This window comes from Gymnoscopelus microlampas, assembly GCF_963454915.1.
Source record: "Gymnoscopelus microlampas genome assembly, chromosome: 12".
Taxonomy (NCBI): Eukaryota; Metazoa; Chordata; class Actinopteri; order Myctophiformes; family Myctophidae; genus Gymnoscopelus; species Gymnoscopelus microlampas.
The window spans coordinates 48,914,210-48,932,181 of record NC_139949.1 but is presented as its reverse complement, the minus strand read 5'-3'; the positions used below and the strand labels follow the sequence as shown (position 1 = coordinate 48,932,181).

Genomic DNA, 17,972 nt, shown 5'->3' with positions numbered 1-17,972 from the left:
GAATAAAATGCATATCATTTTGGGGGTCCTTGATGTGAAAAAGTTTGAGAACCACTGATATTAAAGCAACATGGTTGCTTTAGTTTTTCAGAAACCTTAGTTTTTCAGATACCTTAGTTTTTCAGATACCTTAGTTTTTCAGAAACCTGTTAGTATTTAGAAGACATTTGTAGAATCCCCCAGAAGCAAAGATTTGAGTGACAAATGTTCGCTTTAAAAATATATATGTATTCATAGATTTGCACACATTTTCAAGCTAAAAGAAAAAATAGCAGATATACAAGCTCATGGCGCGGCACTCGGTGCAGTGCCGCGCTATGACCTTGTATATGTGCTATTTTTGAATAGCCAAAGTATAAGACAATGCATAACGTGGTTAAAATCTAAAATGACAGATGCGTTCCCGGTCTTAAGTGGATAAAGAAGAAGGGGATAAATAAGCTCCCACCAACCACACAGGTTTGTTTGGAGTATATTCTCATAATAACAGCAGCAGCAGCAGGAGCCTCGGTCAGCACTTTGCATCTGTTTAGTTCCACTAGATTAAAAACCCAGAGGTAATGGATGTTCTTTGGGTTGGGTATGTGTATACCAATACCTCGGTCACTACGCCTCCAGGTGCACTCACTCGGCTTCAAGGCAATTCCCACTCCAAGAACCATGACTTTTTTTTTTTATACCGTTGCGGTCGGGCATAAACCTCTCCTCTTATCTCCATATTTAAACTTTTTGTGTTTTTTTTTCTTCTTAAAGGCGGGGTGCCGTGATTTCCCCCATCCCCCCCTAAAACATGATCATCAGCTATTATGGTTATACTAGGAGGAAGATTTTTTTCAAAAAAAGTGTACAGAAAGTGTTAAAATTATGTTTTTATGTGGACATGCCTCCAGTTCATTAAGTATACCTGGGTCTCACCTTAGCACCTCCTCCACCACCTTAGCACCACCCACATGTCCTAGTCCCTCCTCCTCCTCCTCCTCATGCCCACACCTGTTGTGTTGAGGGGGAGGGTATGTTTTACTATGTCACTAAAGCGCTGTTTCTCTATTGGCACGTTTGACCCTCAAGGTTTCAGCCTCCAGCAAGAAACTCAAAATAGTCAGAGAAGACATAAAACACCATAAAAACACCACCAGGGGGCTTAATGAAGTTCTATCAACCTCATAGACACATGAAAAACAGAAAAAAGTGCAAAACCATGGCACCACCTCTTTAAATTAACGCCCTACTTAATCACACTACAGTGTCACACAAAAGCAAGAAAAGTAGTGGATCCGCAAGCTCGAAAGGTGGCGCGAAGCGACGCGTTTTGAACTTGTACATCTGCTACTTTTGATGGTTTTGAATTTGAAATCCTGAAAAGTAACAGTCTTGGACATATGAGGTTTCCCCCCCCCCCCGACAGAGACGATATGTTTAATTATACACACCTGTCTCGTGTCAAAACGGCGCACTTTTCTCACACAATTTGCATTCTGCGTTCTTTTTCCTTTTCTATCCAGGTGCTCCGTTAAATGTCACGCAATTTGCCCCGTAATTTTATGTACCGGAATATATACAAATGGAGGAAATAAATAAAGCATAAATGGCACCTGAAGTGGAGGCGAGACAGTTTTGGGAGAGAGGAGGAAAATATTCAGTCATTACAATTTTACAATTGTAGGCATTTAGGCAGAGGCTCTTATCCAGAACGTCTTGAAGAGTGAGAGAGATCAGAATAAATGTCTCGAACCCCATGCAGTCAACAAACCCACAGCAGGGTAAATGCATCACGTAAACAGAGTGAAAATAAATCAATTTAGACGTTTCCGAAAAACTAGGATTTGCAGGTAAACATCAAACCTTAGCATCTGTCTATATAGAGGTGTCTCTATTGTGTTTCAGGTTAAACTTTTTTTGTTTACTTGGTCTGCTCTTTTTTCCCTCACACCAAACACCTCTTTGCCAAAAATAGCAGATCTACAAGCTCACAACGCCTCGCAGCGCGAGGCGTTGCGAGCTTGTAGATCGGCTATTTTTGGCTAAAGTTCTCCTCAGAAAAGGGATGCTAGGGTTCAATTGGTTACGGTAAAATAAAAAATCATATCACACAAAGATTTGGCGGACCCCCTGTAGTAACTCTGAGGACCCCCTAGGGGCCCCGGACCCCCTGTTGAAGAGCCCTGTTCTAAGCTATTATTCAGTCGATTACTTTTTCCAATATATTGAATATTCTTTTGATCAACGAATCGATTAACCACCTCAAGCCCTATTTTATGCTTTTTCTAGGGAAAATAACCGACCTTCCATCTCACACTGTGATCCTGTAGATCTGTTATTCTTTTGTTTTTTGGAAACTTGTTGCACGTACCTCGGGTTTCGTACGGGAGTAGATGGTCCATTTGAGGTCCGAGGTCTCCGTTTTGGTGTTCATCAGAACCTCTGTGAAGAGAAGACACAAAGATCCAACTTAATGCATGGAAAATGTAGACCAAAAAAAACTGCACATTCAGCTTTACGCAGCACAAACAAACCACAGATACATTCATCATGGAGCTTAGAGATGCAAATACTAAATTCAAATCTCATTGCAAGGTTTTTAAGGTCAAAGAAACAACAGTAAACAGTACGTGCATTACATTACATAGCTTATGTATCTTTCTTCAGATTGCAAACACACAGTTTGTTGCTTTGCAACATTTAGTTCAAGATTACAGTCGTACTATAAATAAAATAATAAGTAGGCTACAAAGCCCTAAAACCCTCGACTAAATGGAATTAGGAATTTGCCGGCTTTAAATCAACAAATCTATAAAATTGTGCTTTGCAGAATTCAATCACGCAGAGAAGCAGCCCTTACAGGATATGAGTTTGAGAAACTGAACACAGTGCTGATTGGATTTCACACAATAGCTACTATCAGTGGTGTTTTTTTACTTAAGTAAAAGTATCAATATTGCAATGTAGAAATACTCTGTTACAAGGAAAAGTAAAAGTCCGGAATTCAAAATGTACTTGAGTAAAAGTACTAAAGTATTGGTCAAAAATCAAATGTACTTAAAGTACAGAAAGCAGAAAGTACTCATTATGCAGAATGTCCCATTTCACAAGTTTTCAAATGTATAAAATGTATACAAATCTTTGGAAAATAGCAGATCTACAAGCTCACAATGCGTCGCGATGCGACGCATTGAGAGCTTGTAAATCGGCTATTTTCAAATGGCCGAAATGTGCAGTATATAGGGTTGAAGTGGTTACTATCCCAGCAAGCACAATGACGTCATGATGACGTTATGATGACGCCCGGTCATCACCCCGGTGACGTTCAGAACTAGGCCAGATCACAGCCCATATGGGGATGATCTTTACGTCATTTACAGGACGTCATCACCGGGACATCATATGGACATTTGGACAGCAATTTTGGGTGATGAGAATGTGTTTAGATGACGTCCTGGAAGTGACGTTTTTGTGGTCAGGATTCATTTTGGTTGAAAGCAGGTGATATTCTGGGCCAGATCTGACTTGTCTTGGTTTGACTTGATCTAGCCCCAATCGAGACGTCACTGATTGGTCCGGGTCCTGACTGTGCTTGCTGGGATATGTTTATTAATAATAATCGAAATCTACAAAGTAACTAAAGTTTTCAAATAATTGTAGTGGAGTAAAAGTACAATATTTGCCTTTGAGATGCAGTGGAGTAGTAAGTAAAAGTACTGAAAATTGGAAATACTCCAGTAAAGTAAAAACATACCTCAAACTTGTACTTAAGTACAGTACTTGAGTAAATGTACATAGTTACTTCACAACACCGCTGAACATAATGCTGATTTGATTTCACAATAGCTACTAGGTAATTGAATTAAACGTATAGACTTACAGGCTTATATCTAGATTTAAACGGGAATAGAAGCAAAAAAGAACATCTAAGCTAATCAACTAACAAAGTCTTTGGTCGGGCGAGCTAAACCGACCGACAAGTAATGGATTAGCTAATCGAGCATGAGGAGGAGACAGCCTCTACTCCATGCTAAAACAATGTCTTTTTGTCAGGTATTGTTCTAGTCGAAGCGTCCGCGGACACGCCAACAAACATTGTGTTTGCACTGTTTATTATTATCATTCATTGTGTGTAATTAATGAAGGTACGATTTGAATGGAGGTGGACATTTTGTAGGAGTTTTTTTTCTTACACAGGCACCACCAAAGCGTGAAATCCCCTCGCAAAGACAGACCAGACTGTTGAGCTGTGATTACAAATGAATTGATTTCTTTTTCTTTTCTGTGTTAGCTTTGTGGAGCCTGGGCTGTGGGCCAAGCTAGCCCACCACACCCTCTTCTTGACCAAAGCACGCACACGCACATGCACACACACACACACACACACACACACACACACACACACACACACACACACACACACACACACACACACACACACACACACACACACACACACACACACACACACACACACACACACACACACACACACACACACACACACACACACACACACACACACACACACACACGCACGTCACAGTCAGTCACGTTAAAGAGTCAAAAATGATTTCTTGCCCTGTGAAATATATCACTGCTCCCTCCCCACACTCTCTGCATGCATTCTTATACTTATGTATGGTGTTTAACACTAAGTGAACATATGAGGGTTTCAATCATATCAGAAAACTGTCCACCCAACCACTTAAGCCCTATATACACACATAAAACAAACAAAGTTCGGGAATGTGTGTTTGGAGGATAATTTCTCTGTTGTGTAACAATGCTTTTTAAGCAATAACTTTCATACTTTTGGCAAGCCTGTTTATTTGCCTTTTAAATGGAGCCCCATTTGTAAAGAACATGCATTTATTTGTGGGTTGTGCCCATGAAATCTCTGGCAATGCTAAACAGCTTATTCTGCTGTTGACTGTACTATACTGTACTGTATGGGGGCACAACAGTAAGAATCAATGTACCAAACACAAATTCCTAAACTTTTTGTGTAATGTTTACCTCATTGCATGACAAAATAGCGAAACCAGCAGATCTACAAGCTCGTGACGTATCACAACGCGACACGTTATGAGCTTGTAGATCTGCTAGTTTGGCTATTTCTTTGCCACTGACACGCCCGGCCAAAATAGGGAGGCTGCAGGTTCAAAGTGGTGTTTTTTTAGTCCTGCTCCTCCCTGAAGCTACATCACCTGCTGGAGCTGTGTGTGTGTGTGTGTGTGTGTGTGTGTGTGTGTGTGTGTGTGTGTGTGTGTGTGTGTGCGCGTGTGCGTGTGTGTGTGTGCATGTGTGTGGGGCTCTGCTAGTCCTGCTTCTACGGTACACACACACACATGGGATTTGATATATGTAGGTAGCCTTTGTGTAGTGATCAAGGTAGAGGCTTGAGTGTGTGTGTGTGTGTGTGTGTGTGTGTGTGTGTGTGTGTGTGTGTGTGTGTGTGTGCGTGCGTGTGTGTGTGCCTGAGTGTGTGTGTGTGTGTGTGTGTGTGTGTGCATGTGTGCATGCGAGCGAGCGCCCAGCGCGGATGTCGGAGTGGAGCACATCCCCAAATGTGCCCTTGAATTTGCACCCGTGACAACCTTCCAGAAGGCTGCGTGGTTAATTTTGGCATCCCCCGGCCCCCTACACACATGTTGCCCACCTGCACCCCACTCCATCTCCTCTGACAGCCTACCCCGGCATCAGCACTTACAGTAGAGCTTCTCAAAGTGTGGTCCGCGGGACCCCCAGGGGTCCCCCCAGCTGAACTATTGATAGTTAGGAACCAAAAATGGATCATTACATGTCTGTAACTCAGAGAGTGTTACAAATGTAACCAAATGGACCCGTGCCGGGTCCATTTGGTTACATTTGTAACACTCTCTGAGTTAAATGAACAATGAGGAGTTTTACAGTGTAAATTGGGGTCCCAAACATAATAATTGTATCAAATGGGGGTCCGTGGTTGAATGCATAACAATCCACTGACAGTATTACCGTCTGAAATGGCAGGGACCGTCGTTAACATTGCCGTGGAAACGGAAAGAAAAAAAATCAATATTGTGGGTCAAATAATTGATTTTTTTGTGTCATTACTTCATTAATTACACAAATGTATTATCCAATGGTCTATCAAATCATCTTTATCAATCCACGATGAGTAGAGCAGAAGTAGTTAGCCAGCTGACCCGGCCGGATCGATATTAACCAATAAAATGACGTTATAACTGAAACAACATGGGGTTTTTATTGTCTAGTGGAACTGTTACATGAGAACAACATGTACCGAACACACTGTCTCCCAACACCCCATCCCCTGGGGAGGTCATGCTGTACAGACCACCCCATCCCTGGGGAGGTCATACTTTGTACCGTGTCTATTCCCAGAGGTTTTTTTATAATCCAGACACCGACAAGGCAGAGGCCACAGTCCATGATGAAGAACACACACAGACACTTAAAAGTCTGATTTATACTACTTTGTACAATGGTGTTGCGTGGCAAAAACATGGACGATCTATAAGTTCACAGTGCGTGGCGGATGTGACACTTTGAGAGCTTATAGATTGGCTATTTTCGGCGTCATACAACGGGGTATAAATTAGGTATTGGAACAATAGAAAAAGAAGGATGGACATGTCCTCAAGTAAGCCTTCCTGAGCCATGTGGCCCATAGGGTAGGAGCCTATAGATCCTGTTTCTGTAGCGTGAGGCGACTTGACGTACAGTACAGTACATCCTCCTGGACATGATTTACAAGCCCATTCCCCATCATGTACAAGTACACCCCCAGGACCCCTGGACATGACGCTAGTATGTATGATACAGGGACCTCCCCACCAAATCCAGCTCTTGATGCAGAGTGCCAAGCAGGGAGGCAATGGGTATTTCTATAGTCTTTGGTTAAATGGTAAAAAAAAATGTAAATGGTGCATTTATAAAGCGCTTTTATCCAAAGCGCTTCACATAGATTGTGCATTACATTCACCCATTCACACACACACATTCATACACCGATGGTGGAGGAACCCATGCAAGACACCAACCTGCTCATCGGGAGCAGTTATGGGTTCAGCGTCTTGCTCAAGGACACTTCCACACTAACTCTGGGGGAGCCCGGGATCGAACATCCGGTCGCTCTACCGGCCACTCTACCCATGAGCCACTGCCGCCCATGCAGGAAGGAATCATTGGGTATTTCCATAGTCTTTGGTTATGACTAGTTTGTGCAATAACTAAAACTTTGGATACCTTGACTTGTTTATTTGTCTCAAAACGGTGAAAACATCCTTCATGATGTTTTGGGGGGATAAACAAACACTGACCTCATGAACAGGAGATACACAATTAAGTGCAATATATCACATATAAACCGATAAGCCGTGCGGCCGGTCAGTTGAAACACTTTTCTTTTTAATCAGTTAGATTCTTTGCAGTAGTAGTTGTACTGAAACTTTGAGGCTTTGTAAGGCAGCATATATAAGCCTCTTATAAAATCAGCACACGCACCCAGTCCAACCAAAAGGAACCCAAACAAAACACAATTATCTCCACTTTGAGTTAAACGAAAAAGCTAGAAGCAATAAGCAATAAGCACAGAGGAGAACTAAATAACTACTAACAAAACAAAACAAAACAAAGACAAACCTCCCCGGTCCGTGTTACACCTGTATCTCAAAAACCCACTACCGTGATGAGACCATTAGAATGGAACCTCACGCCACCTCTCTCTCTCTCTCTCTCTCTCTGTCTCTCTGTCTCTCTGTCTCTCTGTCTCTCTCTCCATCTCTCTCTCTCTCTCTCTCTCTCTCTCTCTCTCTGTCTGTCTGTCTGTCTGTCTGTCTGTCTGTCTGTCTGTCTGTCTGTCTGTCTGTCTGTCTGTCTGTCTGTCTGTCTGTCTGTCTGTCTGTCTGTCTGTCTGTCTGTCTGTCTGTCTGTCTCTCTGTCTGTCTGTCTTACTTAAGTAAAAGTAGCAATACCACAATTTAAAAATACTCTTGTTACAAGTAAAAGTGTTCAAACTGTACTTGAGTAAAGTACCAAAAGTAAGAGTATTGAAATGTTTGAAAATAGCAGATCTCCAAGCTCACAACGCGTCGCGATGTGACGCGTTGTGAGCTTGTAGATCGTCTATTTTCAAATAGCTTAGGTATAAAATAGGGCTGAAGTGGTTAATGTATGTTTTATAATGTAATAATCTCTCTCTGCAAAGTAACTAGTAACTCAAAGTTTTCAAATAGTTGTAGTGGAGTAAAAGTACAACATTTGGAGTAGAAGTAAAAGTACTGAAAACTGGAAATACTCCAGTATAGTAAAACATACCTAAAAATTGTACTTAAGTAAAGCAGTAAATGTACTTAGTTACTTTCCACCACTGTCTCTCTCTCTCTCTCTCTCTCTCTCTCTCTCTCTCTGTGTCACACCTGCTTGTGTCGCCACTGAGGCCGAAACGGAAAGAACCCCCCCACCCTCCCTCCCCAAGATAGCTGCCGGCAAATGTTGTGTTTATACAGCGTGTGTGTGTGTGTGTGTGTGTGTGTGTGTGTGTGTGTGTGTGTGTGTGTGTGTGTGTGTGTGTGTGTGTGTGTGTGTGTGTGTGTGTGTGTGTGTACGCGCTTTCATCCCTCCCCTATCATTATGTTTTATGAGGCAGGATACACACATGAGGTTGAAGGCCTGCCGTAGAGCCCGTGTACAGTAAAGTACCATTATGCGTACAGTACCATTATGCTACATGCACGGCCTTGTCTTTCAGACGTTAAGCCCGTTTTAAAAAGGAAGCCGGGGAGCCGTTTCCCCTGCTTTGATACTACCGAAGGGAGGCCACCCACACCCACACCCACCCACCCACCCGCCCGCAGTGGGAAGTATACTAAGTACATTGACTCAAGTACTGTACTTAACAAACAGATTTAAATGGTTACCGTACTTTTACTTTGAGTATTTTCCATTTCTGGATGCTTTATATAATACTTCTACTCCACTACATCTCAGAGGCAGATGTTGTAGCCTCCTAAAGGGATAGTTCACCACAAAAAAAAACAAAATGTCTTTTTTTCTATCGATTAGTCACCCCATGGAGACTTGAATTCATGGATATTTTTTTGTTTTTGACGCATTCCTTAAGCCAATAATTTGATGACCGGCAGTGGTTCCGGTAGGAGACACAAAGAGTCTCCTTTGTGTCTCCTACCGGTCCTCTGGTCATCAAATTATTGGCTTAGGAAAATATCCATGAATTCAAGTCTCCATGGTCTCAACCAAAAAGTATGTTTTTGGGTGAACTATCTCTTTAAGCATCTTAATTTTCCCATCTCTTTTGTTGTGTTTGTCGATGACATCTATGGTGTTAATATTTATGCTATGCTGATGAATTGAATACATAGGACCACAATGGAAATGCGATGCGTTGTTAGCTTGTAGATCGGCTATTTTCAGCATGCAACCAAGTGTAAAATCAGCCATTACGACGCCATCAAGGCACCGCCAACATACATTTTAGTCGACTGAATCAACTGTAGATTTAGGCGACTTGTCGACTTATGATATTTAGTCAGCTAAAACTAGACTAACAGTAAAACATTTCAGATGACTTAAATATGACTAAAACTAAATGGAATTTGAATCAAAAGACTATGACTAAAACTGAAAATGTGCTGTCAAAATCAACACTACAACAGAGTACGTTTGAGTATTTTACTTTGGGTATAAAACAAAATCTCAGTATTTCTTCCACCAGTTGAGAGAGAGATAGACCACCCACCGGTGGAAAATTGCAGACATACAGCTACATCTATAAGGGAGGCAGGTGAGTGGAGGAACAGAAGCCATAATCAAGGCAAAATCAAAGTTTCCAGCAATTATATAATGATTGTGTTTGAAACACCTTGGGAAGCAGAGCGGTGTCTGGCTCAAAGGCCTGCGCTTTGGCTTCGTCCCAAACACTAGGCTTTACAAATATAGGCTGTAGCCGGAGCTGTGTTCCTGCAATGCTGGCACTGTCCTAATTGAACAAGCAGTGCAACAACATTGAGGTTATGGGAGGAGATAAAAAGGAAAAGTTTTTTGTGTAAAAAGTTTGTTAGCAGTGGTGGAAAAAGCACTCAAAATCTTTACTTAAGTAAAAGTATCAATAGCCGTATTGATACTAATGTAGAAATAATCTGTTAGTAAAAGACTGGAATTCAAAATCGACTTGAATAAAAGTACTCAGAATGTCCCATTTCAAGTTTTCAAATGTATCAATATCTTTTGAAAATAGCAGATCTACAAGCTCACAATGCGTCGCAATGTGACGCATGTAGATCGGCTATTTTCAAATGGCCAAAATGTATAATAGGGCTGAAGTGGGTAATGTATGTTTTGTTATAATAATCAAAATCTACAAAGTAACTAGTAACTAAAGTTTTCAAATAATTGTAGTGGAGTAAAAGTACAATATTTGCCTCTGAGATGTAGTGGAGTAGAAGAAGTAAGTAAAATGATCTCAAAACTGTAATCAAGTGCAGTACTTTTACTTGAGTAAATGTACTTAGTTACTTTACTCTACTGTTTGTTAGTATATAATCTTACTTTCCACTTGATCGTATACATACAGCATCCCTTCAACTCCCAAGACACAATGAAGCTATTCATTCAGTCTAATTGGCCAATAATCATGTACACATGGCTATATGCCTTTATGGAGCATTACTTTTATTGTTGTTGTTATATGTTGATGTTGCTATTTTGCTGCCATAGTACAAGGTATGTTGGTATACCTTTCTCAGCATATTACTTTGGCTTTAATATTACCGTTGTTATTTTGATGTTGCACAGTGTTGCAGACCTTAGTGCACTTAGGGCATTGGTTCCCTCCAGGGGTCCTTGAGGGGGTTCCAGGGGGTCCCCAGCAAAATGTGTTAAAATAGCATCACAATAATTGTAACCTTTTATACTTTGGCTATTCAAAAATAGCAGATATACAAGCTCATAGCGCGGCACAGAGTGCCGCACTATGAGCTTGTAGATCTGCTATTTTTGAAAAATCTTGAAGATTTGCGCAAATCTTTGAATATATTTATTTTAAAGCGAACATTTTAACAAAAATCTTTTGCTTCTGGGAGTCCCTGGCACAAATATTTTCAGATGGGGGTCCGCGGACAAATATATATCAATTTGGGGGTCCCTGGCATGAAATATTTTGAGAACCACTGACTTAGGGGATGAAAAAAACTTCTTGATTCAGTTTTTCAAATTTGACAATCAACATAAGAGAGAAACAAAGTTGAGAGAAGCTGAACACGCGTCCCCAGATAACTTGAGAGAATCACAATGACCTTCTTGATCATTATCGACATCATTTGAGACATTTTGTTTTAATGGCTAGAATCTAGAACACACCTCAGTTAATTTAACTCTGAGATGTGAACTCTCTGAGTTATAAATGGATCAATGAACACTGAAGATTGGGCTGTGCAGGGCGTTCAGGCACACTGGTTAATACCCGTTTGGATTGATGAAAAACAGGAGAAGAAATATTGATTTGATATTGGGAAAAAAAGACGAAAAGAAAAATGAAAGTTCTGCACTGTGGGCACAGGTGCTATCAATGCATGTACACCCAATAGTATTTAGAAAGCCCAAATATATGATTTTAACAAATACAGATGCTCTTTCTCTTAAACTGATATACAAACTATGAAATGGATGGATACCCAACAGAATAATACGAAATAATTGGATGGCCATTCTTGCTCTACATAAGTTATACTCGATTATAAATATGTCTAGACATTGAATCATGAACCTATGAGTGTTATTCTGGAGGTGATAATATTCAGCTGCCACCAGTCTGTCACCCAGAGCCCCCCATCCCCCTCCCCCTCCCCCCCCCCATCACATCATCTCTGCTCTTCAGCCCGCCCACCCAATGTGTCACTATATCTATCGCCCCGGCAACAAGTGTCACCACCGAGGACGAGGGTCCTTCCTTCAGCGAGGAGGTGGGCTGAATCTATGGTGGCTGTCCAGAAAACCCTTACTTTGTTACTACTATGTAACTTTTCCTCTTCTAGCCCGGATTTGAACCCGGTTTCCTTCAGCAAGTGCTGAAATTTCGTTTTACCATTGAGCTAATAGAGCCTGCCTGCTTGCTCAGGGGATAAAATGAATCTTGACCTGATGGTAAAAACTAGAATTAATTTTCTGATGGGAACATTAGCCGAAAATAGCAGATCTAAGCTTGTAGATCAGCTATTTTTGGCAAAGAGGCTATGGATGTAGAGGGAAAAAACAGCAGACTAAGTAAAAAAAAACTTTCATCTGAAACACAATTTTATAAAATATAGAGAAGGGGGTCCCTGCGTCATCTCTCTCTCAGCTAGGGGGTCCTTGGCCTGAAAACGTTGAAGACCCCTGCTCTACCATACAGATTGTATAAGTTATATTGTATTACAGATTGGACACAATTACATTTTATTCATTAAAAAAAACTTTCAAGGTTTTTTTCAATGGCAAAAATAGCCGATGTACAATCTCACAACGCGGCTTGTAGATCGGCTATTTTTGCTACTTGTGTGTGAGACGCTGTTGTACAGACGAAGTAGGGCATTCATTTACGGAAAAAGAAAAAAACATAAAAAAGTTGAAATATGGAGATACAAGCCCGACAGTGACACCTACCTTACCTATTCATTATTCTATCTGTGGGCCATGGTGATATTTAAACCTTTAGACACTAGCGTGGTAGGCTAGACAACGTCATGCCATGACTCTGGCGTCTCCTATTTTACCTTTTTATTTGAACTGAAATACGGTCATATTTATACCGTACAGTAGAACCGGAGAAAATGTCAGGAAGGTATGAAAAATAGATATACCACCACGCAGGCTACCACTGTGTTTTCAGAGGTGGCGGAAGAAACTGCAAATTAGTTTCATATTCTTTACTCAAGTATAAAAGTACATACCCTTAAATGCACTTATTCACAGTGGTGGAAATTAACTAAGTACATTTACTTAAGTACTGTACTTAAGTACAGTTTTGAGGTATTCGTACTTTACTGGAGTATTTCCAATTTCCAATTCTTTTACTTTAATTGTTAATTGTTTGAAAACTTAAGTTACTGGCTACTTTTCACATATGAATTATGATATTATTAAACATACACTTCAGGCCTATTTTATACATGGGCTATTTGAAATTAGCCGATCTACGAGCTCACAACGCGTCGCACCGTGACGCGTTGTGAGCTTGTAGATCTGCTAAAAGTTAAGTGGAGTACTTTTTCCACCACTGCTTATTCAAAGTAAAAGTAACGTAGCCTCTAGAGAGTAGAGAATAATGCAATAAGTTTTGTCATGAGCGTGACATGAGATTTACAGAGCTCTCCTCTCTGTGAGCAACAACAACAACTTGACTGCATCCAGCTATAGAAGAAGAAATGCTTTGATAATCGTCACGGCAACAACAGCTGCCTGGGTTCACTAATCACTGCTCTCTCTGTCTCTCTCTCTCTTATTGTTGGTGTGAGAGGCATTACATATTAAGGCAAGGCGGTGGCGTCTAGGTGCACAGCCGGCAGAGAATCCTGGGCTGAATGTACAAAATCGTCTCTGTGGAAACCTCATATGTTCAAAACTGATACTTTTCACGATTCTAATTCAAAAGTAGCAAAAGGAGCAGATATACAAGCTCAAAACATTTGCTTTATTTTAGATTTGTCTCAATGTATCAATGAATCAACGCAGGAAATGTAATAAATACATTGTTTTTTGTTTATCAACTAATTTGATTGATGGTCACATAAGCCATACTTTATAACAACGGTGTTGTGGAAAAAAATACAAAAATAAATTGACCATCACCTGCCTGAATGGAAGCTGTCCGAAACGATTAAAAAAAAAAAGTTTTATCAGCTGATCGTTTCCCTAGAGTAGTCTGTTCTGAACATGTAGGCAGTAAATAGCATAGAAAACATAGTAAGTCAAAAGTAAACAGTGAAATAAATGGGCCACTCAAGATAACAGACACATATAAAACCGTAGGCCACTTAAGTACAGTAACTAAGTAGTTGTACACATTACTTCACAGTCTCTGATTGTACCGCTGAACAATGTAAAGTCCTTTGTGTCCGTGTACACACTGGACTGGCACATTAACCGTATTCCTGTGGTCAGCCTTATCACTTTATGTAATGTGTACCCAAAGTGTACAGTATTGCCTCAATCGACTTCACACTCTGATAAATAAAACGTCCCGTAGATTGTGATATATAATGGGTTTTGGAGGGATATAATGTATTATTTGGGGAGGAGTGAGTGTTACTCCTAAATGCTTTCATGTGAATGAGAAGCATTTACAGTAAGCAGTGAGTGTGCCAGCAGTGAGTTGAAACCTATAGTGAATTGTGTGGAACCTTCTATTTGTGTGTGTGTTTGACGCGGAGTTGAGTGAGTCCCTGTGAGGTAGCGAGATTAAGGCCGGGGCCTTCCTCTGTGTTCCTGTCCTTCCTTCCTTCCTTCCTGTCTCCTCTGGGCTAGCGGGGAGCCCAGAGCCAAGGGGTCAGCCCTGCCAAACAGACACATCACTCAACTATACCCACCCTGCTACAGCCAGAGAGAGAGAGAGAGAGAGAGAGAGGCCCCTGGCTGGAAGAAATACTGTGTCCATCTGATCCACGCAAAACAAGCCAAAAGCTGCCCGAAGCGAGACCCACTACCACCCCTACTGAAGCCAATAAGGGCCCACTACCACCCTACTGAAGCCAATAAGGGCCCACTACCACCCTACTGAAGCCTGTGGCCCACTGAGGCCCAGTGTTGCCAACTCTCGTGAGAGAAATAAGCCAAACCCACCTCCAAAAAACAAGCCAAAAAACAAGCAAAATCTTGCGAGAGAAATAAGACAAATGTCACCTCGAAAAACAAGCCAAAACAAGCCCAACAATATGGCCATATATTCCTAATAAAAACATATTAGATGCATATATCATTCTAATTACTATGTATAGTTCTATGATAATTTATGTTTTGGTTATTTATTATAACATTACACACCAGCCAGCTGCTTCATAAGTAGAGACACCAGTAGACCGATTCTGTCACTCCAAGTGATTCACACTCCTCCTCCCCAAACCTATGAGGAATTATAGTGTACACATCAAAGAAATGTTGGCTTAAGAAGCCACTGTGTTTATAAAACAAGCCCCAAAAAAAAACTGCTACCCGCGACTCCTCATTTATACACACAACTCTGAGGGGAAAAAACAAGCCAAAAGTCGTGGTAAATAAGCAGACTTGGCAACACTACTGAGGCCTGGTCTGTTTGGAGGTACTCCAACAAAATTTAAACATGTTGCACAAAATCATAACTTGCATTTTTGGGTCATTATATTGTCAAAAAAAGTTAAACATAATAATATTTTTTTTATATATATTTTTTTTTCTCCAAAAACGTACTTAACCCATTAAGGCCCGAGTTTCCGATTCTACAAATTGTCTTCTAAATCCTAACAGTTTTTTGAAAAAAAACGTATGTTGCTATGTCAGTGGTTTTCAAAACTTTTTTATGTCAAGGACCCCAAAATGTATATATCATTTGGCCGCGGACCCCCATCTCAAAATATTTTGTTCCAGGGACCCCCCAGCAGCAAAGATTTGAGTTACAAATGTTCGCTTTGAAAATATATATATATTCAAAAGATTTGCACACATGTTCTCGATTTTTCAAAAATAGCAGATCTACAAGCTCGTAGCGCGGCACTCGGTGCCGCGCTATGAGCTCGTAGATCTGCTATTTTCGAATAGCCCAAAGTGTAAAATAATGCTTTTTTAGCTCAAATCTAAAAATGACAGAGATGCGTCCCAGGTTTTTATGGTTTAAAAATATAGAAAGTGGCAGATCTACAAGCTCAGAACAGTAAACAAAACTGAACAAAGACATGTTTGCTGTGCTGAGTGTTGATGATGGCCCCTTTGATCACGGCCTGCCAACACGCTGCTCTGTGCTGAAATGTGGGTTTCGCGAGTTCCACGATAGATCAAAACAAACCAACAACAGACACACCACACACACAACTTGTCCTCAGTCACTGTCTCACTGTGTGGTCGCGCTGCTGGCTGCGGCATGGCGACACCATGTGAGAGGGAAGGGACAAAATAAATAAGCACTTCATACGACATGTTAATTGTTGGGGAAATCACAGCATAAGTCACGGTTATCCTATGATTATTGGATAGAGAGACAACCGATAATCATGCCGTCTGACACACAGACCTACTGCACATACAAACGGAACCATTAAACAGTTTTGGGGAGAAATGCTGCTAATTCTCCCAAAAGTGACTGCAAAAGAAAGATTGCTGCTATTTGTGTCAAAAAGCTTCATACCCTAACCCTTGCCAACATGTGTATACAACGATGCAATGTGACATATAGCTCTGTTTAACACAATGCCCCCAATGTACCCCCTCCAACTGTGCATGTTTTTTCATAAATTGTTTTTCTTATGTTTTGACACTTGCTTTGGCAATGCAAAAGTATGTTTCCTCATGCCAATAAAGCTCATTTGAATTGACTTGAATTGAATTGAGAGGGAAGGGACAAATAATAACCACTTCATAGCACATGTTAATTGTTGGGAAATCAGGCAAATAAGTCACAGTTATCCTATGATTATTGGGGTAGAGAGGCACCAGCTAACCCCCCTCTGGAGGAGCTCGTCTGGTGATGGTTTCTGCTAGCCCGGGATCCAGACTGCTTCACTAGCGAACTGCCTATTCCCATATTGTTGAAGTAAGGGGGCGGGGCTGGGAGAGAGTCAGCGCACTGAAGTCAAAGGCACAGAATACTGTGTTGTTGACGGACAACGGATGCACGCTTATGAGAAACAACAAAAATAAAACCTGGCAAAACAGTTGCGTGCATTAGCGCAAGATGAGGATAAAGGAAACATTCAGTCTAAATGTCCAGCTTGCGAATTCTCGCCTACTACTAGGCTACTACTTTTGTATTTGAAACTTTAAATTTCTCTAAATATTATAAACTTTCAGGACAGCCTAAGTACAAATATCAGTGAAGTCATTATTCAGTCCGACTTCACTGTAGCCTTTTCATAAATTATATTTGTTATTAGGCTGTCCTGAAAGTTTATAATATTTAGGGACCAGTGTTGTCCAATGTAAAACTCGAGTGACTTCCTGACTTGCCTACGTCATTTAAAATACGACTCAAATAGGAGTCTGGCCAGACTGATAAGCGAAGTGAGAAAAAAAAAAATCAACCAAACTCAGTGAATCAGGCTGGATGCCAGGCTAGGTTTCTGCTCCTAATCCTCTAGAAATGGGTCACATCCTGCTTCTCCAGCAGTGGCAACAGAGCAACACAAAACCCTGATGTGCATCTCAAAAGGTTGGGGGGGGGGGTGGGGGTAGCGGGGGTGGGGGTAGTGGAGTGTAAAGGTGTCAACACATCGACGCCTTGGTGTTATGTCCCTCCTGGGTCTCTTCTGTTTCACTCCCTTTTCTTCTATCTATTTGTTACATCCTGTCATGGAATACCTAGCATTCATATGCTTATGAAAAGAACCTCCCTGGCAGGTAATTTGTTTTGCAACCAACTTTGTTTGCCTTTGCCTTGCCTTACAGCCTGGAAGGAAGGTTCACTAACGTTCCTCCATCCGATCCACATCCTCCTCCTCAACCTCCACCACCTGATCAAGGATAATGCTTTAATGTGCGGAGGAAGCGATGGGGTTTCCACTTCGCGACACAAAGAGGGCCTTGGCGCCCCGGGCCGTGCCGTGCCATGGCAATACCCTAAGACCGGGAACGCATCTGTGTAATTTTTAAGATTTCTTTGGCTATTCAAAAATAGCAGATATACAAGCTCATAGCGTGGCACCGAGTGCCACGCTATGAGCTTGTAGATCTGCTATTTTTTGAAAAATCTTGAAAATTTGTGCAAATCTATGATTTTATTTTTTTTAAAGCGAACATTTTTAACTCAAATC

At 41.1% G+C, this 17,972-nt stretch overlaps 1 protein-coding gene across 1 annotated transcript in view; it reads right to left on the bottom strand.

Annotated features, from left to right (window-relative positions):
* LOC311057743 (ephrin type-B receptor 4a-like) overlaps positions 1–17,972 on the bottom strand; it is a 101,714-nt gene that overhangs the window by 73,251 nt on the left and 10,491 nt on the right. Inside the window, exon 3 of the mRNA XM_084074789.1 lies at positions 2,351–2,421. Within this exon, the coding sequence (XP_083930915.1) occupies positions 2,351–2,421 (71 nt within the window). The remainder of the gene's footprint in view (positions 1–2,350; positions 2,422–17,972) is intronic.